This window comes from Hypanus sabinus, chromosome 16 (assembly GCF_030144855.1).
Source record: "Hypanus sabinus isolate sHypSab1 chromosome 16, sHypSab1.hap1, whole genome shotgun sequence".
In the NCBI taxonomy this organism is placed as follows: Eukaryota; Metazoa; Chordata; class Chondrichthyes; order Myliobatiformes; family Dasyatidae; genus Hypanus; species Hypanus sabinus.
Window position 1 is genome coordinate 8,853,685 of NC_082721.1, and position 27,073 is coordinate 8,880,757.

General features: G+C 41.1%; 1 protein-coding gene across 1 annotated transcript; it reads left to right on the top strand.

Moving 5' to 3' along the window:
• The first annotated feature begins 115 nt into the window (after nt 1-115).
• plekhj1 (pleckstrin homology domain containing, family J member 1) lies at nt 116-27,073 on the top strand. Its single transcript, XM_059991083.1, has 7 exons — nt 116-255; nt 6,653-6,720; nt 8,540-8,606; nt 23,789-23,879; nt 24,758-24,821; nt 26,161-26,231; nt 26,753-27,073. The coding sequence occupies exons 1-6, from the start codon at nt 162-164 to the stop codon at nt 26,215-26,217; spliced, it is 441 nt and encodes a 146-aa protein (XP_059847066.1). The 5' UTR covers nt 116-161; the 3' UTR covers nt 26,218-26,231; nt 26,753-27,073.

Genomic DNA, 27,073 nt, shown 5'->3' on the forward strand with positions numbered 1-27,073 from the left:
TGTGAGTTGGTTAACGCCGGTGGTGTAAAGTTCCATATGTTTGTCCTTAAAATAGACGTGAGGTTTGGTTTAACATGTTTGAGAATTGTCTGAGGTTGTCTGTTGACCACCGGCGAGGCTTTTCCTCTCAGAAATAATCTAGAGAGAAGGTACCGGCTACCATGAGGTACAACGTGAGGGAATTGTTGTGTCTGTCCAAGCAACCGGCCGAGAAGGCGGCTGAGCTCACCATGAGGGGCCCGAAGCGTGGCGACGGTAAGTTTGCAATGAATAACATAACTTCTTCCACCCCTTTGAGCCTTGGTAGGGGCTGTGGAACGACAGGCGAGTTCCTGTGGCTGAGAAGTGATAAGGGCTAACTGAGAGAGCTTATATTCCAGCTATTATAAGCTTCACTTGGAGTATTGTGTGCAGTTCTGGTCACCTCATTACAGGAACGATTCGGAGACTTTGGCCCACGTAACAAGATTTCTTAAACAATGAGAAATGAGACTAGCTCGTCTTTTGTTGCTCCTGAACATCTGGCCATGAGTTCACTTGAACTTGAAAGGACATTGGGGAAGACTGCACAATGGGTGCAATCCCTCGGGTACGGGAATGGTGAGATATCTGTGTTCAAGTCTGTGGAGCATGAGTAAAACTTACAACCTTCCAATGTAGACCATAAGGCACAACAAGGTCAGTTGTAGTGCACGGTTGTAGTTTATTGCACCAGTGGAGGGCACTTCATGAGAAAACCTTAGCAAATAGTTCTGCAACGTTGCCAGTCACGTGGATACCAATCAACCCTGGAGTGTAGGAGAATGAGGAGAGATTTGATAGTATGCAACACTATGAGGGGTATTGATAGGGTAAATGCAAGCAGGCTTTTTCCCTGAGGTTGGGTGATATTAGAACTAGAGGTCATGGGTTCAAAGTTCAAAGTATTTTTTTATTATCAAAGTACATATATGTCCCTGTATACAACACTGAGATACATTTTCTTGTGGGCATACTTAACAAATCTATAGAATAATAACTATAACTGAAACATGAGAAGATCTGCAGATGCTGGAAATCCAAAGCAACATTCACAAAATGCAGCAGGAACTTATCAGTTCCGATGAAGGGTCTCAGCCCGAAACGTCAACTGTTTACTCTTTTCCATTGATGCTGAGTTCTGCCAGCATTTTGTGCGTCAAATTAAAACAGAGTCAATGAAAGACTGCCCAACTAGGGTGTTCATCCAGAGTGCAGAAGACAAATAAATAATAATAAATAAGCAAAAAGTATCTAGGGCATGAGATGAAGAGTCTAAGGGTGAAAGTTGAAATGTTTAAGGGGAACATAAGTTGGAACTTCACTCAGAGGGTGGAACGAGCTGCCGGCGAAAGTGGTGGATGCAGGTTTGATTTCAGCGTTGAGAAGATATTTGGATAAGTAACTTCATTGCTGCCCTAAACACCAGTGGTGTAAAAACATGGATGGAGTGCTATGGTTTGGGTGCAGGTCGATGGGACCAGACAGAATAATAGTTTGCACGGACTAGATGGGCCGAAGAGCTTGCCAATGCTGTAGTGTTCTATACAGATCATTTCAAAATGTGAGTCATACAAAGGAAAATATCTGAATCAGGTTTATTTTTCGATCATTCATTATCTTGCGTAATGTCAAATTTATTTTGCAGAAACAGTACAGTGCAAGACAAAATTACAATAACTTAATAGTGCTAAAAAAGAATAATGGGGTAGTCATGGAATAGCAATATCAAAAATAAAATGCAGATTAGTGTTATATATACAGTACTGTGCAAAAGTCTTATACGTATATAGCTAGGGTGCTTAAGACTTTTGAACAGAACTAAATTTGTCAATGTGGAGCAGTGAGTTAGTAAACCTGGCAGGAGCAAAGGGTGCTGGGAAGAGTGAGGGTGGAATGCCACGGGAGTGTGGTGGGGCAGGAGGCAGAGAAGGAATAGCAGGGTTTTGGGGGTGGGACAGGTGCAGACACACCCAGCCCCGAAACACCAAGCAAGGTAATTTGATTCCAAACAATTGGTTTAATGCTCATTACTGAATGTCTCTCTGGTGCTTCCTGCTCCCTCCCTCTCTCTCTTCCCCTTTTCCCAACCATAATTCCCTTTTCACTATCTTCAGTAAAGTATGTCTGTCTGTCTCTTTGCACTCAGTCCACAATAGAGACCCAAAATCAAATCAGGTTTATCAGCACTCATGTATGTAATGAAATTTGTTTTTTTCTGTGTGTCTCGCTCCCCGTTGCTGTCTTTAAAGCAGATGAGTGGATTTTTTTTTACACAGATTGGTTAGTGCCTGAAATGGGCTACTAAGTGGTCATGCTGAAAGCAGATATGATAGTGATTTTTAGAGGCTCCTACAGTTGAACGACTGTATATACTGGAACAAGGAGCAGCACAGAAGACGCTGCATGTATTGTAGATGCTGGCTAACTCACTGAGTACCTCCATCATCTCTATTGCATGTGAAAAGAGGGAAATGCGTCATGTACAGAAAGAAGACATTTCATTTAACTTGGCAATGTGTTTAGCACAGACGTGCTGAAGGACCCATCCCTGTGCAAGACTATGCTGTTCAATGTTCTATGAACAAAGCCTGAGAACACAGGGACCGGACTTGTCATTGAGTTAGGCTGAAGGCCTTTTTCTGTGTCTGACGTGTCTGTGCAGGTCAGGTGCCTTCTGAGCTGCATGTAAATCCCTGAGCATGAGCAGACATGTTGAGAGAGCTGTTAGTGGCTTTATGTCCTGATGAAGGGTCTCGGCCCGAAACGTTGACTGCTCATTTCCACGGATGCTGCCCCACCTGCTGAGTTCCTCCAGCTTGTTTGTATGCGTTGAGTAGGCTTTATGGGATCCATCACTTGAGGGATATACAAAAGTGAGGAAAGTTGTGTTGAATCTGCATTTTGGCCAATTGGGTGAAACTGGATTATTGCATTCTGTTCTGGCTGCCACACTTTAAGAACAATATGGAAGTACTGGAAAGGATGCAAAAAAGATAGGGCGCCACGCAAGGGTAGTGGTTAGCGTAGTGCTTTCACAGCTCGAGATGTCGGAGTTCGGAGTTCACCTCCTGCCGTGGTCTGTAAGCAGTTTGAAAAGATGGTCTGCCACAGTAGCATAGCAATTTGCACATTTCACATCTCAGGATGTCTGAGTTCAGAGTTTAATTCTGAGTTCTCCCCAGAACTGTGTGGATTTCCTCTGGGTGCTCAGGGTTCCTCCCACAGTCCAAAGACGTATCAGTTAAGATGTCGTTCGGTCATTGTAAATTGTTCCATGATGAGGCTATTGTTAAGTAGGTGGGTTGCTGGGCAGTGCGGCTTGTTGGGACAGAACACCGAAGCGATAATTCAATAAAATGAATATGCTGGAGTAGTTCTAATGATGAGGGTTTTCAATTGTTACCTAACAAACTCAAATTGTTACCTTTAGAGCAGAGATTTAAGAGATGTACAAAATTATGTTTGGTTTAGTGAGGGTAGGGTTGGATTTGTTTCTATTATTGCCTCGTGAACTGAGATACAGTGGAAAAACTTGTATACTGTTCATACAGATCAGATCATTACACAGTGCATTGAGGTAGAACAAGGTAAAACAATAACAATTCAAAAGTAAAGTGTAAGCTACAGAAAAGGATAGACCTTCATTGCTACCCTAAACACCAGCGGCGTAACGGGCAGTAAGCACAGAAAGAGTGCAGTGCAGGTCAACACTAAAGTCCAAGACCAAAACTGGGTAGACTGTGAACTTGAGTTCATCTTATCATACTAGGGAACTTTTTAAATAGTCTTGTAACAGTGGGATAGAAGCTGTCCTTGAGCATGGTGGTACATGCTTTCTGGCTTTTGTATCTTCTACCCGATGGAATGGGAGAAGTGAGAATGTTCGAAGTTGGTGGGATCTTTGATTATACTGTCTGCTTTACTGAGGCAACAAGATGTGTATAGAAAATCTACAGAGAGGAGGCTGGTTTCTGTGATGTGCTGAGGAGTGTCCACAACTCTCTGCGGTTTCTTGTGGTCACCTGCAAAGCTGTTGTCACGCCACTTGGATCCAGATAGTTAGCTTTCTGTGATACACCAATTTTTATATTAAAAAAAAATTGGTAAGGGGCGACAGGGACGTGCCAAATATTTTGGTGTCCTGAGGAAGTAGAGCTGTGGGTGAGGTAGAGGCAAGCTGTAACCATGAGCAAATGCTTCACTAACTGGAAATAAAGATTTAAAATTTTGGATGAACAGTACAAATAGCACAAGTGGTGCATGTGAGTTTGACTTCAACATTTGTGTGGGCCTCCGTTAGTCTCGATAGACCATGGATTTGCACCTTGGAAAAGTTCCAGGGCGCAAGCCTGGGCAAGGTATTTTTTGTGGAAGACTGGCAATTGCCCAAGCTGCAAGTCTCCCCTCTCCTATGTTGTTGGGCATTAGGACCCATACAGCTTGGCACCGGTGTCGTTGCAGAGCAATGTGTGGTTAACTGCCTTGCTTAAGGACACAAACGCAGCCTCAGCCAAGGCTCGAACTAGCGATCTTCAGATAACTAGACAAACACCTTAACCACATGGCCACACGCCAACAATGTTTATGAGTAGCTTGGATACATACATGGATAATAGAGATATGGAGGGCTGTGGTCTTGGTGCAGGTCCGTGGCAGTAGGCAGTTTAAATGGTTTTGGCATGGACTAGGTGGGCCAAAGGGCCTGTTTCTGTGCCATGCTTTTCTATGACTCTACAACAGAGATGTGAAGTAGAAGTTGTTGTTATTGTGCAGAGAGAATGGGTACAATTCTGAAATCCTTAGGGCTAGTAGGGATCAAATCCCTCACTTAATGCTAGGAGTCCATGGCATAAAAAAAGGTTGGAAACCCCTGCCTTAAAGGAAGTTTGATACAGAATTGAGAGAGAATAATTTGTGGGGTATTGAAGCAGCAACTTAAGAATTTGCTGGGGAGGTCTCGGTGTAACATGCAACAAAAAATTTCAGCATTCAACAATTGTAAGGATTTATAAAATAAATTATAGTTAAAGTACAGATTTGTACTTGTATGATACAGATATGTAATTATAAAAGTTTCTTTACCTTTTTTCTTTTCATGGAATGATAAGAGGAGAATCAATTATCTTATTTTTTATTATATACTGTTAGATTAATACTATGTATGATCTTGATCATGTTTATTTTACCTTTTATATGAATTGTTATTGATATAGATATTTGAGATAATTCTCCTCATTTATGTATGTACTTTTTTTAAAAAATAAAAGATTGATAAAGTACAGATATGGAATAAATGTGCATAAATACCAGCATGTATTTACAATGTGAACAGCATTATAAACAGTGGTTTGAAGTGTTAACAGTGCAGCACAGTGGCAGAGGTAATAGATAGGATGGGGGCTAATTGGGATGGTTGATCAGATTATCTGCCTGGCCATTTAGTAACTGAGGAGAAAGAAATAGTATTACAGTTTGACCTTTCTTTGGAAGGTTTATACTGTAACCAGTGTCTGCTAATGTAGCATTTAAGGTTGACAGCTGGAGAACGTGGTGTAAATTGTTTTATTCTTGTCAAGTTCACCGAGGTAGAGTGAAAAGCTATGCCCATTTAGATCATTATATTACCACACTGCATTGAGGTAGTACAAGGAAAAGCTGTAACAGAATGCAGAATCAATGGTTACTGAGAAAATGCAACACAGACACTAAAGTGCAAGACCAAAACGATCTTGTATTAAAGTTCGTTCTATAGTCTTAAGCAGCTGGTTAGAAGCCGGACTTCAGTGCGGTGGTACAGGTTTCAGACTTCTGTATCTTCTGCCCAATGGGAAAGGAAAAAGAGTGTCCAGGATGGCTATGGTCTTTGATTTAGTTGGCTGGGGGACCATCAAAGAAACGATAAGCATCAACTGAGTCCATGTATGTGAGGCTGGTTTCCATGTCATGTTGAACAATGTCCACAACTTCCTGCAGTTTCCTGTCACAGGCAGATCAGTTGCCCAAGGCAGTACAGTGCAAGAGTTGTCTCAAACCTTCATACTTCAAGTTATAATTAGCAATAAACTATACAAACCACTATTTGAGCATGGAACTAACTCTCAGGGCATTTGTTACCTCTCTCAAATTACTCCTTTGCTAGGCCACTTTAGTGGACAGTGATGTGGAAGAAGAGTTTGAAGTCATGCATGAGATCAGCAAATGTTGTTCCTGTTGCATATGTGCAGAGCAAGGTCAACAACGGAGTAGTAAAGTTAAACATTTTTACTGAGTTTTACTATTAACCACTGTGCACCCTGGGCAGCTTCCAGTGCAGGGGTTACAATCTGAGCCCGTCAAAGCAAAACAAGCTCACTCGAAAGCCAAAGCAAAAAGAGAGTGAGCCTTCTGTGTGTAGGAGTCCCAATCAATTCACCACACAATTGATTGGTGCATGCATCCTTGCCACATTCTCACAATTGGTCTGTTACAGTTCAATCCCCTGAAGGGTATTATTGATCTAGCTGGTTGTTTGATGAACTGGCCAAGAATTAAGCATGTCTGAAAGTTCAAAGTAAATTTACTATTAAAGTACATGTATGTCACCCTGAGATTCATTTTCTTGCTGGTAATATTTGCATGTTCCTTTATTCAGTTGCAAAATGCCGACTGGTGAAGCTAGTTGTCAACTTCCTTTTTTACTTCAGAATTGATGAGGAGGAGGTAAGACTGCATTAAAGTTTAATTTCTTTGCCGATTAATTGTCACAGTTTTATCGATGACTTCATAACATGTCAGAAAGCCTCGAGCAATTTCATTGTAAATACAGCAGTTCTCCAGAAATGTTTTGCTACCTGTTAACACTTACTCCTTGCGTGATGTCACTCAGTTAGCTTTATTGGATTCCTCTTTCCGAATAATGATGCCTTTGAGATTATTTTATAATTACACACAGTAGCCACTTTATTAGCTACCTCCAGTACCTAATAAATTGGCCGCTGAGTGTATGTTCGTGGTCTGCCGATGTAGCCCATCCACTTCATGATTCAATATGTTATGTGTTCAGAAGTGCTGTTCTGCACACCACTATTGTAATGCTGGTTATTTGAGTTACTTTTACTTTCCTGTCAGTGTGAACCAGCCTGGCCATTCTCTTCTGATCTGTCTCACTAACAAGGTATTTTCACCCACAGAACTGCTGCTCACTGGATGTTTTTTGGTTTTTTGCACTATTCTCCATGAACTCTAGAAACTGTTATGCATGAAAGTCCCAGGAGATCGTCATGGCTATCCCTCGAGGTAGAGGATGATGGTCTTCATTCCGTTGATCTATCACAGAGCGAAGACACCTGTGCATGTATTTGTTTAACGTGTACTTGATGTTGCACTCCAAGAAGCACACAATACTTCACAAATCAACCAACTGATTCCAATGGCATGGAAGCCACGACAATTGGAGCTGATGGATTTGTTGCAGCCTTCATCCGCCTTCACAGCCGTTGAGATCAAAGTAACTTTGTCCGCCTGTTCCACCGTTGAGGTCTTGGTTGGATTGTTCTTTGTCAGGGACCTCACTCTCAACCTTACCGCCATGGGTGACCCTACCAGGAGCATAGCTCCAGACAGCATCATTCTCGGGATATCAGGACCACACAAGCTTCTCCACCACGACAAGGTGACAATCCACGGAGAAGGTCCCAGGAGATAGCAGTTTCTCAAACCAACCAATCTGGCACCAACACTCACTCCATGGTTAAAGTCACTTGGATCACATTTCTCCCCGTTCTGTTGTTTGGTCAAAACAACAACCGAACTTCTTGACCGTGTCTGCATGCTTTTATGCATCAAGTTGCTGCCAAATAATTGGCTAATTAGATATTTGCATTAATGAGTTGTGCAGGTGTACCTAATAAAATGGACACTGAAGGTATATATTTTCCAACTTGCCACTTTCAATCCCATTTTTAGGAGGTCCCCAGAAGACTTCCTAACCTCTGAGGCGCCCTTGCTCTGTTACTGTCAAACTGCTGTGCTATTACAGGTTCTCAGCACATTAATCCAAGTGTAGATCCTGCTCCTAGCAGTTCTTTAGTGGCATAACATCAGTCTTGAGAGCACAAAATATTCAAAGTATATTACAGGCAGCCAAAAAACAAAGAAACCCAATAGAACCCATTTTAAAAAAAAACAGAAAAGACTGTCATACATCCAATTATATTTACTTCCTAACGTTTTGAACAGGTTGATCAATCGCTTGTGTTCATTCAACAGTCTAGGGATATTTCACTGGTTATAAAACAATTTATGTATTGTTTCTGTTAAGAGAGGATCAAATTTATTGACAATTTTCTTGCTCGTACAGTATCATTTAGACTAAACTTTCAGAAATATTTAAAATCTTGATATTTAATTGATGTTTAAATATTCATTTGTCAGCTGGTTTTGACAAATGAATGTTAGTGGAAATATTGTCAAAGAGTGATTTTTGGGAACTGTCTGTAATGAGAAATGATTTAATATTCTGATCTTGTCTCTATACCAGCCTGTCGGTGCCTTGTTACTTGAGCAGTGCAGAATCCAAAAAGAAGATGACACTAGCTTCTCACTAGGTAATGAGTTTTACTTCTGTTTAGTTGTGGTAATAACTGGAAGATGGACTTGGATAATTATTAAATTCTGTTTTGAACTGTGATTTTTGCTGAGTACAAGTCACAACACCAAAACAAAATATTGAACAGAAATATCCTGTGCTGGCATTTATGTTCCTCCCGTCTTCCTCTACCTAACTCCAGCAGCCCAACTAACCTTGCCTTTCTGCTTGTTAGCACACCTCTATGTTGTTTGTCTAAACTTCACTTTGTGACAGTATGTTCCATAGTTCTCAGATAAATAACAAATTGTTTCTAGCATTTCAAGTGTGGTCATGCCAGTTCTAAACTCATCTGTAATTGTAAGTATCCAATCTGTTTCCTAATCAGATATTGAAGGGACATAGTCATGGAACTCCACAACACAGAAACAGACCCTTCAGCCCACCTGGTCCGTGCTGAACTACTAATCTGTCTCATTCCATTGATTTGCACGTGGACCATAGCCTTCCATACCCCTCCCAGACATATACCTATAAATTTCTCACAAATGTTTGAATTGAACCTGTATCCACCACTTCCACTGGCTATGTTATACCACATCCTAAACTTGAAGAATATTTATGGTTCCTTAATACTTTTTATGTCCTTGTAGATTATTTATTTTCTTTCTCTTTGTATTTTTAATTGTCATGTTCTCTACTACTATTCATAAGCTATCCTTGCTTTGCATTTTTCTCATCCTTTTTTTTTCAATTTTTCTCACCGGCATTTATATAACACAAGAAAAGGGTGGGAAATACTTCATTCAGGTAGCATCTGTGGTGCGAGAAACAGAACTGATGACTTGGAAAAGAGAGAAAAGAAGTGTTTAAAATTGCAGGGAACGGAGAGGGCTGAAGCAGACTAGGGAATGTCTTCGACAGACTGGAGACCATGGTTGTCCAGCTGTCACACAATACAGTTGATGTCATTTATCGAATAGCTAATGAGGATTAATAATTGTTAATCTGTGTGGAAGAATATATGAGGAGAGTAGAGAGAAAATGTATCCAAGAATTCATCACCCTCCTTCAAATGGCATTTAAAGGTAGCAATGGGGGACAAAGAAATGGCAGATGAACTTAATGAGTACTTTGCATCAGTCTTCACTGTGGAAGACACCAGTAGTGTGCCGGAGGTTCGAGAGTGTCAGGGAGCAGGAGTGAGTGCCATTGCTATTACAAAGGAAAAAGTGCTAGACAAACTGAAAGGTCTTAAGGTGGATAAGTCACTTGGACAACATGGACTATATCCCAGAGTCCTGAGAAAGGTTGCTAAAGAGATCACGGACGCCATGGCTGTAATTTATCAAGAATCAATTGATTCTGGCATGGTTCTGGAGGACTGGAAAATTGCAAATGTCACTCCACTCTTTAAGAAGGGAGGAAGGCAAAAGAATGGAAATTATAGGCCAGTTAGCCTAACCTCGGTGGCTGGGAAAGTGTTGGAGTCTCCGATTAAGAATGAGGTTTCAGGGTACTTGGAAGATAATAATAAAACAAGTCAAAGTCAGCATGGCTTTTGTAAAGGGAAATCTTGCCCAACAAATCTGTTAGTTCTTCTAGGAAGTAACCTGCAGGATGAACGAAGGAGAAGCAGTGGGTGTCATTTAATTTGATTTTTAGAACACGTTTGATAAGGTGTCACACATGAGGTTGCTGAACAAGATAAAATCCTATGGTGTTATAGGAAAAATGCTGGTATGGATAGACGAATGGTAGTGAGTGGGAATAAAGGGGGCCTTTTTCTGGTTGGCTGCCAGTTACTAGTGGTGTTCCTCGGTGGTCAATATTGGGATCGCTACATTTCACATTGTCAGTGATTTAGATAATGTAATTAATAATTTTGCGGCAAAGTTTGCAGATGATACGAAGAAAGGTAGAGGGGTAGGTAGTGCTGAGGAAGCAATGCAATTCAGAAGGACATAGACAGATTGGAAGAATGGGCAACTATGTGGCAGTTGGAATACAATGTTGGGAATGTATGATAATGCAATTTGGTAAAAGGAACAAAAGTGCAGACTATTATCTAAATGGAGAGAAGTCAAACATCTGAGCTACAAAGGGATTTGGGAGTCCTCGTGCAAGATTCCCAGAAGGTTAACTTACAGGTTGACTGTGATAAAGAAGGCAAGTGCAAAGTTGGCATTCATTTCAAGGGGAATAGAATATAAAAAGAAGATGATGCTGAGGCTTTATAAGACATTAGTCAGGCCACACTTTGCCAACAGTTTTGGTCCCCATATCTCACAAAGGATTGTTGTCATTGGAGAGAGTCCAGAGGAGGTTCATAAGGATGATTCTGGGAATGAAAGGGTTAACCTATGAGGAACGTTATGTAGCTATGGGCCTGTACTCTCTGGAATTCAGAAGAATGCAGGGGGATCTCATTGAAACCTACCGAATGTGGAAAGGATTAGATAAGGTGAATGTGGAGAGGATGTTTCCTACGTGGAGGTTGTCCAGACCTAGACAGCACAGCCTCAAAATTGAGGGGCAACCCTTTAGAACAGAGGTAAGGAGGCAATTTCTTTTAGCCAGAGAGTAGTAAATCAGTGGAATGCTCTGCCACAGACTGCAGTGGAGGCCAAGTATGTTTATAGAGAAAATTGATAGTTTCCTAATTGGTCAGGGCATCAGAGGCTATGGTGAGAAGGCAGCTGTGTGGGATTGAACGGAATGGGATCCGAGATCAACCATAATGGAATGGTGGAACAGACTCAATGGGCTGAATGGCTTAATTCTGCTCTCATGTCCTATTGCATTAACTGCATTAGTGTCGGCTGGACAGCCTTGATCCACACACTCGCACTCTCTGCTTTGTACCGCCCTTTTTTTTACACCTTTGACCTTTTCAGTACTAGAAAAGCGAGAAACAATAACCTGATAATATTAACTGTTTCTTTCTCCACAGATACTACACTATAAAATTTCTCTTCATTTCAGTTTTCTAATACCTGCAGCTTTTTACTTTTCAGTTAATGTCCATATTATGACCATTAAAGCAAAGATTTTTATTTATGGAGAACAGTGCAGAGTAGGCCTTCCAGCCCTTTGATCCACACCACCCAGCAATCCCCCAATTTAATGCTAGCCTAATCACAGAGTAATATACATTGACCTATTAACCTACCAGCCGATAAATCTTGGGACTGTGGGAGGAAACACACGTGGTCACAGGGAGAACGTACAAACTCCTTACAAGCAACAGCAGAAATTGAATCAGAGTTGCCCGTACTGTAAAGCATTATGCTAGCCAGTACACTACCGTGCCAACAATTCTTGCATGTGATTGGAAATGCATACTTTTCTTTCTACTTTATTGTTTCAATACATTTTAACTTTAATTTTCAAGCACTATTTTGGAACCCATGATTAAAACCCATGATTACTCTGTTTGTCATGCCTTTATTGTTCTCTCTTTATTATCATAGTTTGTACTACTTTGTGATCACTACTGCCCATGCTTCTCTTGCTCTCTGGTGTTTACAGCTTACTGGGAACTAGCAGGGAATTGTCCCTTGCTGGGTTTTTTGCTTGGAGATTCTATACATGTGGTAGGATCTCCATCCCCTATTTCCCCTTTCCTACTGCTACTAACTTCCAAAGTTCAAACTAAAATTTATTATCAGAGTACATACATCTCACCACATTCAACCCTGAGATTATTTTTCTGCAGCATACTCAACAAATCCATAGAACAGTAACTATAAACAGGATCAATAGACACCAAGCTGTGCAAATACAGATTATAAATAAATAGCAGTAAATAATGAGTGTGAAATAAGATAAAAGAACAGCAATCTTTTCTTCATAGTTTTTTAAATTTATTTTCATATTTTATATTCAGAATAATAAGTGAATTTATAAAAAAAAATTTTGATAAGGTTCCTCACAAGAGATTATAGAACAAAATTAGTGGGTGGGAATGGGGTTTGGTTAATGGTTAGAAAACCAATGTTGTAACAAATTTGGGGACCCAGGGGAATGGCTGCTATGTTGTTCATGAACTACACTAGTAATCAGAATGAGGGCAAAAACTAAAACATAACCAAGACCTCAAGACTTTGGAGCAGACTTGGGTCATTCAGCCTATTGAGCCTGCTCTGCTGTTCCAGCATGGCTGATTTGTTATCTCTCTTGACTCCACTCTCCTGTCTTCTCCCCATAACCTTTGATGCCCTGATTAAGAACCAATCAACCCCTGCCTTAAATATACCCAATAACATGGTCTGCACTGCCTTATGTGGCAAAAAAATTCCATGGATTCACCACCCTCTGGCTAAAGAAACTTTTACTCATTGATGTTCCAAATCAGGGATTCGCAACCTTTTTTTTGCCGTGGACCAATACCATTCAGCAAGGGATTCATGGACCCCAGACTGGGAACCCTGTTTTAAATGGACATCCTTCAATTCTGAGGCTGTGTCCTCTGATTCTAGACTCCCCCACTATAGGAAACATCCTCTCTACATCTACTCTCTCCAGACCTTTCAATATTCAATAGGTTTCAATTAGATCCTCTCATTCTTCTAAACTACAGCGAGTATAGGCCCACAGCAAGTTTGCTGATACTATGTTGGTGGTAGGTGGGTTGTGAAGAAAATGCTGGAAAGCTTCTAGGGGGAATATTGCTGAGTTAAGTGAAAGAGTGAGGACAAGGTAGACATGGGAAATCTGTGACATCGTCTGTTTTGCCAAAAGAAGACACAGGTGGAGTTTGATTTCATAAACACAAAATCTGCACATACTGGAAATCCAAAGTAACGCACACACAATGCTGGAAGAACTCAGCAGGTCAGGCAGCATCTATGGAAAAGAGAAAACAGTCAACATTTGGGGCTGAGAACCTTCATCAGGACTATGAAGAAGGTGGAGTTTTTTTTGTTAAATAGCGAGAATTTGAAAGTTGTTGGTGTTGGGAGCAGCTTGGCTGTCCTTGTACAGGAATCATCAAGTTCACAGCAGGTAGTTAGTCAAGATAAGGTATGTTGGTCTTTGGTTCCTTGAATAGCCTTAAGTCTGACAGGTTTACCAGTTTGCAGTCGCAACCAGTCAGTGGAATATTAACAAAGCTCTGAAATTAATGATTTTTCTGCCATACATTATAGAAACATAGAAAACCTACAGCACAATACAGGTTCTTCAGCCCACAAAGCTGATATCATAACCAGGCTCGGCCTCTAGGTGATCCCTCTCTCTCCCCCCCCCCCCCCCCCACAAGAGTTTCTACTTCTCAAACAAAATGAAAACTGTTAAAAAGCATCAACTTTCCCCACTCAGGTATTTTGATAGTAAAATATTAACTATCCCACTAACAATCCAGCATTTGTCATCTTAAGAGCCTTGTGCAAATAAGGCTTTATCTACTTTGCAATCCCCACCCTTAAGGAAATCTTGGGAGGAAATAAATTGTATTTACAGCCAGTTCTGGAATGTATCCTCTGTGATAGCAAAGGGTTCACTGACCAAGAGTAAAGGTATAACTGTAATTACGCTCAGTGGCCACTTATTAGGCACACCTATACACCTCATTAATCCAAATAAATCAATCATGTGCAGCAATTCAATGCATATGAGCACACAGACATGGTCAAGAGGTTCAGATGCTGTTCAGACCCAAACATCAGGATGAGAAAGAAATGTGATCTAAATAATTAGCAAACACGAGGAAATCTGCAGATGCTGGAAATTCAAACAACAAAGCACACAAAATGCTGGTGGAACACAGCAGGCCAGGCAGCATCTATGGGGAGAAGCACTGTTGACGTTACGGGCTGAGACCCTTCATCAGGACTAACCGAAAGGAAAGATAGTAAGAGATTTGAAAGTAGTGGGGGGAGGGGGAAAATACGAAATGATAGGAGAAGACCGGAGGGGGTGGGATGAAGCTAAGAGCTGGAAAGGTGATTGGCGAAAGTGATACAGAGCTGGAGAAGGGAAAGGATCATGGGACGGGAGGCCTCAGGAGAAAGAAAGTGGGGGGGGGGGGAGAAGCACCAGAGGGAGATGGAGAACAGGCAAACAACTAAATATGTCAGGGATGGGGTAAGAAGGGGAGGTGGGGCATTAACGGAAGTTAGAGAAGTCAATGTTCATGCCATCAGGTTGGAGGCTACCCAGCCAGTATATAAGGTGGTGTTCCTCCAACCTGAGTTTGGATTCATTTTGACAATAGAGGAGGCCATGGATAGACATATCAGAATGGGACTAAATAATTGTTGGTGCCAGGCGGGCTGTTTTGAGTGTCTTAGAAACTGCTGATCTCCTGAGATTTTCATGCACAACAGTTCACAGAGAATGATGCGACAAACAAAAAGTCCAGTGAGTGGCAGTTCTGTGGATGAAAATGCCTTGTTAGTGAGCGAGATCCGGAGAATAGCCAGTCTGCTTCAAGCTGATAGTAAGGCAACAGTAACTCAAATAGCCAAGTGTTGCAGTGGTGTCAGAAAAGCATCTCTGAACACACAACACATTGAAACTTGAGTGGAGGACCCACAGCAGCAGTAGACCACACATATCCATGGCCACTGACTGTTTGTGCAACACTAGTGAGATCTAGAATATCTGTACAGATCACGTCTGCCTAACTCAGGAAGGCTGACGAAGGGTCTCAACCCAAAACGTTGACTGCTTCTTTCAACAGATGCTGCTCAGCCTGCTGAGTTCATCCAGCTTTTTTGTATGTCTTGATTTGACCACAGCTTCTGCAGTGTACTTTGTGTTTACAGGAAGGCTGCATTTTTGATAAGTGCAGTGAAAGTTCAACAAATGGATTCCTGAGAATGAAGGACGAATGGTGAAGGTGTCTCCTGTCAGTGGAGATTAAGAAGACTGGACCAATGTTCTTTGGAATTTAGAAATGTGATTATTGATCTCAGAAATGTACAGATGTCTTTATTTTGCCTGGCCTGTTATCTGGAGTCTGAGACCACAGTCTAAGGCTAAGTGTCTCAACAGTCAGAGCAGATGAGAAGAAGTTTCATAAGAGTCATAGAACAGTACGGCACAGCAGCAGGCCCTTGGGCCCATCTAGTCTATACCAAACTTATTCTGCCTTGTCTCATTGAAGAGTAAAGATTAGCTTTATTTGTCCATTGAACACTGAAACACAGTGAAATGTATCATTTACGTTGAGCTTTTGGAGCTCACCATCCAAGGACAGTGAAGGTTCAGTCACAGAGTATTTAAGATGGAGATGATGCATTTATTTTTGGTATGAGGACTATGGGATTAGTGCAGGCAGGTGCTGCTAAAGCGAACACCATGATCTCATTCAATGGTACAGCAGGTCTGAGGGGCTGAATGGCCTACTATCATGTACATTTAATTTCTCTGCCTTCCTTGTGCTTCTTAGGTGGCCTGTTACCTACCTTTATACGTGTGATTGATAATTTAATAACCTTGTGTATTCTGCTTGTCTTGTCACACCTGTGTATTTTATCTCATTTTTATAAATGTGTCATACCTGTGGTTTAATTATCTGTGCAGAGTTTTGTTTTTTTTCTCGCTAGCTATCCCTGTCTGATGTATTTGCTATTATGACCCACACGTCCACCTCCATTTCAGAATCTGATGCTGTATCTTCTTTAGATACAGAATGGGTGGCACAGCAGCATAGTGGTTAGCATAATGCTCTAAAGTGCAGGTGATCTAGTTTCACTTCCTGCTGACGCCTGTAAGTTCTCCTCATGACCATATGGGTTTCCTCCGGGTGCTCTGGTTTCCTCCCACAATCCAAAGACATGCCAGTTGGTAGGTTATTTGATCATTGTAAATTGTCTTGTGATTAGGCTCTGATTAAATCAGGGCAGTGTGGCTTAAAGGGCCTCTTTCATGCTGTATCTCAATAAATAAATAAAAAGAATGATCATTAATTTTCCTTTGATTTTGTTGTCGTTATGATTGGCTATTGGAAGACATTTCCACCTGAGAAACTCCTGTCAGTGTTGGCATCATCCAGCCAAGTATCCATACTTTATTTATTTCAGAGTTCAAAGTACATTTATTATCAAACTATGTATACCGTAACCAACCTTGAGATTCATCTTGCAGGCAGAAACAGAATAGAATCCATGAAAAAACCCACACAACAAAGACTCCAATGTGTGAATAAAGAGCAAATTGTGCAAACAATTAAAAAAAAATGTAAACAAGTAATACACAGAACATGAACGGCAGAGTCCCTGAAAGTGAGTCCACAGCCATGGAGCCTGTTCAGTGCTAAGCCGAGAGAAGCTGGAGCAGGAGCCTGATGGCTACAGGCCGCAGCTGCTGAGTCAGTTTAGTGCTGAAGCAAGGGAAACCTCACAGATCTGAACACCTGTTCATCCTTCATTCTAGACTTAATCTTTTTAATCCAGCTCAGCACTTAAATCAGCACAATGAGCCAGCACTCCTAATTATACTCATGTGACCAATTAACCTACTTTATACATGTGACCAATTAACCTACTAACCCCTATGTCTTTGGAATGTGGGAAGAAACCCACATGGGCAAAGGGAGATCGTATAAATTCCTTACAGATACTGATGGAAACTGAACCTGTGTCGCTGGTGCTGTAATAGAGTTATGCTAACTTCTATGCTACCATGCCACCCCACTTGTACAGAGCAACTTTCCAGGAATATTTACTTAATACCCAATATCTTTTCCATTTCCCACACTAACTGCTTTCTGTGGCTTTAGAGGAGATTGCATTTTTGTAGAGGTGATTGTGGTAGCAATGGACAATTGTGCATAAACACAATGCAAACTGTTTTTATAATGAATTTGTAGTCTATAAAGAAATTGCTAATTCATTTGATAATATGAATCTGTAATCGTGTCCCAACCATATCTTCCTAACAAAAAAGCCTTATTTTTGAGGGGGGAAAAGAATTATGAGAATTATTGTAGAGTTGAGAAAATGTTTTGTTTCTCAAGGGGAGGTGAGAGTGGGGGCAGAAACTGCCATCATTCTAAAAATGTTCATTTTCTTTTTAGTTGTCCTTGTGTTGATAAGCTATCATTTCAACTGCCATCTGTTTTCAAGAAGTATGATTATGTATAAAAGGAATTCACAGAACTCCTGTACAAATGCTAACGTTCAAGGCTACATTTTCTTTCTTGCATCAGTGCTGAAGCACTCTGTGCTAATGTGGTTTCTGTGATTTTTAATAACCTGAAATTAATGTTATCAAAAAATTTATTTATGGAAAGTACACTAAAAAGAGCTGGCTATCTGGTATTAAATTCCTGATGTTACAACTTTCTTGTTAACAACTTTGGAAAATTAACTCTAAATTTATACTTTATCAAATAATAGTGCATGATGCACACAATGGCCACTTTATTGGGTACTTGCTGCACATAATAAAGTGGCCATTGAGTGTTTGTGATCTTGTGCTGCTGTGGCCCATCCGTTTCAAGGTTTGATGTGTTATGCATTCAGAGATACTCTTCTGCACACTGATGTTTTCTGGCCATTCTCTGACCTCTCATTAACAAGGTGTTTTTGACCACAGGAATGCCACTCACTGGATGATTTTTGTTTCTTGCACCACTCTCTGTAAAGTCTAGAGACTGTTGTGCATGAAAATCCCAGGAGATCAGTTTCTAAGATACTCAAATAACCCTATAAGGAGTTTTGCATTCTCCCTATCGTCGTGAGAGTTTTGTCCAGGTGTTCTGGTTTCCTGCCAAGTTACAAAGACCAGTGAGTTACAAAGGTTAGTGAGTTAGTGTTGGCGCCAGAAGTATGGTGACACCTGCAGGCACAATCCTTGGACTGTGTTTGTCGTTTAAAATTTCACCGGATGTTTCAATGTACATATGACAAAGAATCAGACTTTAATCGCCAAGTACCTGTACACATACAAGGAATTTACTTCCAGCAGATGTTGTCTCTCTGCTCATAACAGATGATAAATATAAATGAAAATATAGATTATACATACAAGTAGTGCAATCCAAGTAATAGTTAGCCGACAGTTAAAAGCTGATCTTTTATCTTTTTGTGCTAAAGGAACCTAATGGGTCAAGACAGTAGGTGAAGGGTCTAAACCCAAAATGGTGACTTAACTCAATCTGGCCAGGCAGCACTTAAGGATTTATTTCAGTTGTCCTGTGCCCATTGGATTTGTTGTCCATGTCTGCATTTTGAAAATAAACCTTTGAAGCGAAGCAGACAATAACTCTGCATGTGAAGTTTTTTTGCTTGGAAGAACATCAATCTTGTCTCAGGTTGACCTTTGTAACACACGGAAAATGCTGGAGTAACTCAGCAAGCCAATCACCATCTATGGAAAGGAATAACAATTTGACCCTTCACTAAGGTTGGACCCTTGACTAGGAAGGGGAGGAGGTAAGAGAAGAGAGCGGTATTGATAGGGCATTCTATAGTCAGGGGGGTGGATAGGAGATGTTGTGGGGAAGATCAGGAGTCTCGGATGGTATGTTGCTTCCCTGGTGCCAGGGTTCGAGACATCTCAGATCGGGTGCAGGTTATACTCGAGAGGGAGGGCAAGAATCCAGATGTTGTGGTCCATGTAGGGACCAATGACGTGGGTAGGATGAGTGAGGGGGTCCTGCGTAGGGAGTTAGGTGCGAAGCTGAAGAGCAGGACCTCCAGGGTAACAATAACAGGATTGCTGCCTGTGCCACGTGCGAGTGAGGCAAGGAACAGAAGGATTATAAAGATTAATACGTGGCTGAGAGGATGGTGCAGGAGGGAGGGCTTCAGGTTTGTAGATAATTGGGCTTTGTTCCAGGGAAGGTGGGATCTGTTCCGAAGGGACGGTTTACACCTGAACTGGAGCGGTCCTAACATTCTTGCAGGGAAGTTTGCTAGTGCTTCTTGGGGGGGGTTTAAACTAAATTTGCAGGGGGCGAGGATCCAGAATGTGAGAGAGGATAGCGAGAGGAAGAATAAAGGACAGGTGGGGACTACACGGTTCCAGAATATTAAGTGTGTAGTAGAGGAAGGTGGGGCGGAACAAGTGATAAGGAGGACTCGTACAGAGGGATGGCCTGACGGAACATGGAGTTAAATGTGTTGAAAGAATAAGTAAATTTAGGAAGGACAACAAAATTCTAGGGGCGTATAGCCCAATGGGAGTTCGGGGAGCTGGGTTAAGCACAATAAGCAGCGATTCAAACAGAGAGGAGAAGTGGGCTAAAAATTCTATATCTGAATGCATGAAGTGTCAGAAATAAGGCGGATGAGCTTGAAGCCCAGGTGCGAATGGGTAACTGATGTTGTTGGGATAACGGAGACATGGCTGCAGGGAGATCAGACCTGGGAAATGAATGTACAAGGGTATACATGCTATCGTAGGGATAGAAATGTGGGCAGACGGGGTGGGGTGGCCCTGTTGGTGAGGAATGAGATTCAGTCCTTTGCAAAGTGGGGGGGACATAGGGTCAGGAGAAGTAGAGTCTGTGTGGATAGAACTGAGGAACAGTAAGGGCAAAAGGACCCAAATGGGTGTTGTCTACGGGCCACCATACAGTAGCATGGATATTGGGTGCAAGTTGAATAGGGAGTTAACATTGGCATGTGGCAAAGGTAATTTCACAGTAGTGATGGGGGATTTCAACATGCAGGTGAACTGGGAGAATCAGGTTGGTGCTGGACCACAGGATAGGGAGTTTGTAGAGTGCCTACGGGGGGATGCATTCTTGGAACAGCTTGTACGAGAGCCAACCAGGGACAAGACTATTCTGGATTTAGTGTTATGTAATGAACAGGATTTGATAAGCGATTTCGCAGTAAAGGAGCCATTAGGAGGTAGTGATCACAATATGATAAGCTTTTATTTGCAATTTGAGAAGGATAAGGGCAGCTAGGAGGTGTCAGTGTTGCAGATAAACAGGGGAAATTATGGAGCTTGGAGCTGGCCAAAGTTGACTGGACGGACAGCCTAGCAGAAAAGACAGTGGAACAACAATGGCAGGTATTCTTGGGAATAATGCACAAGGTGCAAAATCAGTTCATCCCCCAGAGAAGGAAGGATTCAGAGAGGGGAAAGGGGCCACAGAGGTTGACAAAGGAAGTCAGAGATTGCATAGCATTAAAACAAAGGAAATATGACAGAGCTAAGGTGAGTGGGAGGACAGATGATTGGGAAGTTTTTAAGGAACGACAGAACTTAACTAAAAAGACAATACGGGGAGAAAAAATGAGGTACGAACACAAGCTAGCCAGGAATATAAAGGAAGATAGCAAAAGCTTTTTTAGGGATGTGAAGAGAAAGAAGATAGTTAAGAACAACGTTGGGCCCTTGAAGAATGAATTGGGTGAAATTGTTATGGGAAACAGAGAAATGGCAGAAGAATTTACTGAGTACTTTAGATCTGTTTTCACTAAGGAAGACACAAGCAATCTCCCAGATGTATGGATGGGCCAAGGACATAGGGTAACAGAGGAAATGAATCGGATTGACATTCGGAAGGAAACGGTGATGAGAAAACTGATGGGACTGAAGGCTGAAAAATCCCCAGGTCCAGATGGTCTGCACCCAAGGGTGCTAAAGGAGGTGGCCCTGGAAATTGCGGATGCATTGGTAATCATTTTCCAATGTTCCTTAGATTCAGGATCAGTTGCTGAGGATTGGAGAATGGCTAATGTTATTCCACTTTTTAAGAAAGGAGGGAGGGAGAAAACAGAACTATTGAACGTCAGCCTGACATCGGTGGTGGGAAAGATGCTAGAGTCCATTATTAAGGATGAAATAGTGGCATATCTAGCTAGCAGTGATAGGATTGGGTAAATCATGCTTGACTAATCTGTTGGAGTTTTTCGAGGATGTAACCAGGAAGTTAGACGGGGGAGATCCAGTGGATGTAGTGTACCTCGATTTTCAGAAGGCATTTGATAAGGTCCCACATAGAAGATTGGTGGGTAAAATCAAAGCTCAGGGCATCGGGGGGAAGGCATTGACATGGATAGAAAACTGGTTGGCAGATAGAAAGCAAAGGGTAGCGGTGAATGGGTGTTTCTCGGAATGGCAGGTGGTGACTAGTGGGGTGCCACAGGGCTCGGTATTGGGACCACAGCTGTTTACCATTTACGTTAATGATTTGGATGAAGGCATAGAAAATAACATCAGCAAATTTGCTGATGATACTAAGCTGGGTGGCAGTGTGACATGTGATGAGGATGTTAGGAGAATTCAGGGTGACTTGGATAGGCTGGGTGAGTGGGCAGATACTTGGCAGATGGCATTTAATGTGAGTAAGTGTGAGGTTATCCACTTTGGGAGTAAGAACAGGAAGGCAGATTATTATCTGAACGGTGTAGAGTTGGGTAAGGGAGAAATACAAAGAGATCTCGGAGTCCTTGTTCATCAGTCACTGAAGGTGAATGAGCAAGTGCAGCAGGCAGTGAAGAAGGTTAATGGAATGTTGGCCTTTATTACAAAGGGAATTGAGTACAAGAGCAAGGAAATCCTCTTGCATTTGTACAGAGCCCTGATGAGACCACCCCTGGAGTATTGTGTACAGTTTTGGTCTCCAGGGTTAAGGAAGGACATCCTGGCTGTAGAGGAAGTGCAGCGTAGATTCACGAGGTTAATTCCTGGGATGTCTGGACTGTCTTACGCAGAGAGGTTAGAGAGACTGGGCTTGTACACGCTGGAATTAAGGAGATTGAGAGGGGATCTGATGGAAACATATAAGATTATTAAGGGATTGGACAAGATAGAGGCAGGAAATATGTTCCAGATGCTGGGAGAGTCCAGTACCAGAGGGCATGGTTTGAGAATAAGGGGTAGGTCATTTAGGACAGAGTTAAGGAAAAACTTCTTCTCCCAGAGAGTTGTGGGGGTCTGGAATGCACTGCCTCGGAAGGTAGTGGAGGCCAATTCTCTGGATGCTTTCAAGAAGGAGCTAGATAGGTACCTTATGGATAGGGGAATCAAGGGATATGGAGACAAGGCAGGAACCGGGTATTGATAGTAATTGATCAGCCATGATCTCAAAATGGTGGTGCAGGCTCGAAGGGCCGAGTGGTCTACTTCTGCACCTATTGTCTATTGTCTATTGACATTTTGGGCCAAAACCCTTCATCAGAACTACTGGATCGAAATGTCCACTTATTTTTCCCCCGTTCCACAGATGTTGCCTGGCCTGATGGGTTCCAACAGCATTTTGTGTGTGTGTTGCTCTGGATTTCCAGTATCTGCAGAATCCCTTGAGTTTGTGCTGAACTTCAGATATTTTCTGTTTTACCTTAATCCCAAGAGAAATTCAAGCCTTAACTGTTCGAGTATGAGTTTTGGCTTGCATATCAAATAGTCAAATGAAGTAGCTGTAGAATGTGCATGTTAATCCTTTACTACTAAGGATTTACATAATCAGCGAGTTTAATTTTCCTTTTAATATAAAAGTCATCCGGTTGTGTATTATGTAGTGTGTAGCCCATGTGTGAAATGTTCCTGTTGTATAGTGGTCAGCGTCATTGAGACCCTGCTGAGGATGACCCACAGATTTTAAAAAATATTAAAATGTAGCCAACTTTTTTTCAATCCTGTGGCCATTTTCCTTTACCATTATAACTGGGTCTTGATGGGGGGAGGGAAGATGGGCACAAGGAGAAAAAGAATATGGTTATAATAGGTAGTAATATACTTAGAGGCAGGAATAGGCTGTATAGCATTTGGTAAACCAGTATCCATCATTAAGGGCCCCTATCACCCAGAACACACCCTATTCTAATTGCTACCATCAGTGAGGAGGTACAGGATCCTGAAGACACACACTCAACATTGTAGGAAAGATTTCTTCCCCTTCACTATCAGATTCCTGAATGGCTCATGAACAATACCTTACTATTTTAGCTCTCTATTTGCACTATTTAATTCAGTTTTGTATTGATGTAGTATGTATTTTTTATACTTTATAGTTTGTTTTTATGTATTGCACTACAGTGCAATTTGTTCTGCTACAGAACAAATTTCATGAGATCTAACACTGATATTAAAACTGATTCTGACCCAGTATTTCCAGCTGAGTAGAACTAACATTAAGACAAATGAATTGAGCAGAAAATCTTATTGTCATAGTGATTTTTTTCCCTTTTGTGATTTCAATATATTTGTGCTGAGCTGTTGACTATAGCAAAACAAACGGCATATTTTAACTTGCTTCCACTAGTTATTTTTTTTATTATTTGATTGAAGTATTTGTGGATGAGCCAGAAAGAAAATATTCATTTACGTGTGAAACTAAAGATGAATGTGAGGAGTGGATTGAAGCTTTGACAAAAGCTAGGTATGTAAACACTGTCATTATCTGTTTGCCATCTTTTACAGAAGTCTTGAAAGCCTTGAACATTTATATAACCTACAGAAGCTTTCGTTAAAATAACCCAGGGGTTTATTTGATGAAAGAATTCTGTAAACAAATTCTAAAACCATTTTGTGTCCGAGGAAGCTATGTCAATTTAAATTAAATTTATCAGTTGGTGCTACTTCCAACAACTGTGGAATTGATCCATGCTAAAGGTCCTGGATTTAACCAACTCAGCAAATTTTGTGCTTGCATCTCTGATCAACACTGCTTAGCTGGAGTTTACTGTAATGAATATTGATGATGAAGCATTTGAGGAGGTTGGAAGGTTCCTGAAACAAAGTTTAAATGGTTGGAAAAACCACTGTATTTGTTTTTCTTCAAGTCTCCGCTCTAGCCTCTTCTCACTTGCCTATCGTTTCCCTCGAGGCCCCTCTTCTTTTCCTTTCTCACATGGTCCACTCTCCACTCCTCAGATTTCTTATTCTACAGCTCCTAACCTTTTCCCCCTTATCATTTCTCTAGTTCTTATTTCATCCCTGCTCTCTCCCCCCCCCCTCCCCGGTCTCACCCATCACCTGGGAGCTTGTCCTCCTTCCCACCCCCCCCCACCTTGTTATTATGGCTGCTTCTTCCTTCCATTACCGTCCTGTTGAAGGGTCTCAGCCCAAAACATTGACTATTTCCATAGATGCTACCTGCCCTGCTGAGTTCCTCCAGCATTTTGGGTGTGTTACTCTGGATTTCTAGCATCTGCAGAATCTCTTGTTTTTGTAATTTATTATAGAGGATTAAAATTTGACATGTTTGAAGATTTATTTTAGCATCTATATACATTAATCATTGTTTTTGTTCCACAGCTATGAGTATATGCGGCAAAGTTTAATATTTTACCGGAATGAAATTCAAAAAATAACTGGAAAAGTAAGTTTATAAAATATGGTTCATTACTAATCTGCTGAAATTATAGCACTGAATAGTACACTGCACGGTATCTGTAACCTTTATTCTAAATGTTTTTCACTATCCCTTTAACCCGGGAAATCCAGGATTTAACTACTCACAATTCTACAGGCTCAATGCAGTCCAGAAGGTCTTTGCTCAGCAATCACAACTAGACTACAATCCTGTTGGCACCTAAATTTCTGGTGGTTTGATTAAAATTTGGAAATTTGGTGAAGGTTGTTAGCTAATGACTTTTAAATTAGAACAGTAACAGTGGGAGTTTGAAGATGTTTGTGGTATAGAGTAACCATTTGACCTGTATTGAGTGGTTATACCATAAGACATAGGAGCAGAATTAGGCCATTCGGCTCATTGAGTCTGCTCCATGGCTGATTTATTTTCCCTCTCAACCCCACTCTCCTGCCTTCTCCCCATAACCTCTGACTCCCTTACTAATCAAGAATCTTATCAACCTCTAAGTATACCCAATGACTTGGCCTTCATTCGTGACTCATGCTTTCATTTGGATTTGAGAAGACAGTGTAGTGGTTAGCATGATGCTGTTACAACTTGGGGAGTTCGGAAGTTCAGTTCCGGCATCACCAATACGACGTTTGTACATTCTCCTTATGAATCATATGGGTTTCCTCCTACAGTCCAGACGTACCAGTTAGAAGGGTAATTGGTTATTGTATATTGTCCTGTGATTAGGCTAGGTGGGTCGCTGGACCGGAAGGATGTGTTCTCCACTATATCTCTAAAATAAAAATATAGTCTGTAGTTTTTGATTTGAACTAAATTATTCTTGGTCTTCATGCAAAATTTTATCACATTGTGGCCACTGTTTCTTAAAGACTCTAATGATCAGAAGCTGTATTTGATGTTGTAATCACGCAAGAGGTAACAGGGGTATCAGAAAGTTGATTGAGTAGATTTCAGGTAACAGCATCAAGTTTGGCATAGTATTTGCCTTAACCATAACTACTCGGCTTAAGAATGACTTATGGATAAAGGCTTAGGATGTCTGTTGTTCTGAAACTCGGTGTCCGGATTTTGGGAGAGTTGGAGTGTGGGTTGTGTGTTTTGGAAGAAATCACTTAAGCACAAACTCTAGAAATAATTCGATAAACACCATTCATTAAACAATAATGGAAGCTGTCAGCGGAGAAGTACAGTTTGAAACTGATGTACTCTGGATTAAATATCCTGTTACTATTCACTGTTGAACATAGAATATTCTTTGCAGATTTCTATGTAGTGAAACACTGTTAGGTGACTGATCCTCTTCCTTACAGTAATACCTGTTCCTCTACTACAGGATCCACTGGAACAGTATGGAATTTCAGAAGAAATAAGATTTCAAACCAGATCATAGAAACTGTTGAAAAGGTACAGTGATTTCTAATGGTAACTATGGATTTTTATCAGCTCTCCAGTTTGTCAACTTCAAGTATTGAAACAATTCAGAAAGTGATACATTAGCATAGTAACACTCCAATCCAATATCTGATTGTTTGGAAATCCCAATGTTTCAGCATCTGACTCATTTCTCATCCTTATCTACAAACCCCTGTGGTCAGCAGTGTGTGGGACTGAAGCCGAAATGGTGGGGGGCGTGTGGCTAGCAGTACAACTGATGTTCAGCATGGGCCACAGTAGTTTCAGCTTAGACATATCTAAATTCACCAGGGTCCCATTTGTTTGCTAGATTCACTGGAGAATTTGTGCTATTCTATAAATGGTTTAATAATAACTGGCTATTAATAACATCTGTTAACACCACTTAAAGTTCTGAGTGCCAGTTTGAGTTTTGCTCTAGTTACTTGTTGCAAAATTTAAGTTCTTTACTACTCAAACAATTACTCAGCAAGGGGCCCAAAATTCACCCTATTTTACTTTTTCTTTTTTAGATTCTGCTGGACCTGCTACTTTGACCAACTTTATCAGGGTTTTCCTCTTCCCGACGTTCCTAGGTTATTTTTAGAAGTGAACTCGTGCATGTAAGGATGGGGTGGTGTAAAGAAAGGGTTGGTGTCTGAGTGATTATAATAGTCATTCACTGTAAATGCTTTGAATTGAGTATATTTATATTTTGTTCTAGCTTTTTTGTGATGTTTGCATGTAGATACTTTGGGATTTCCTGGATGTAGCTTGCAGTATCCAATAGACTGTAACTGTGAACTTCAAGTATTTCTGTTGGTTGGAATAAAGCATTGATGATTGAGCTATTA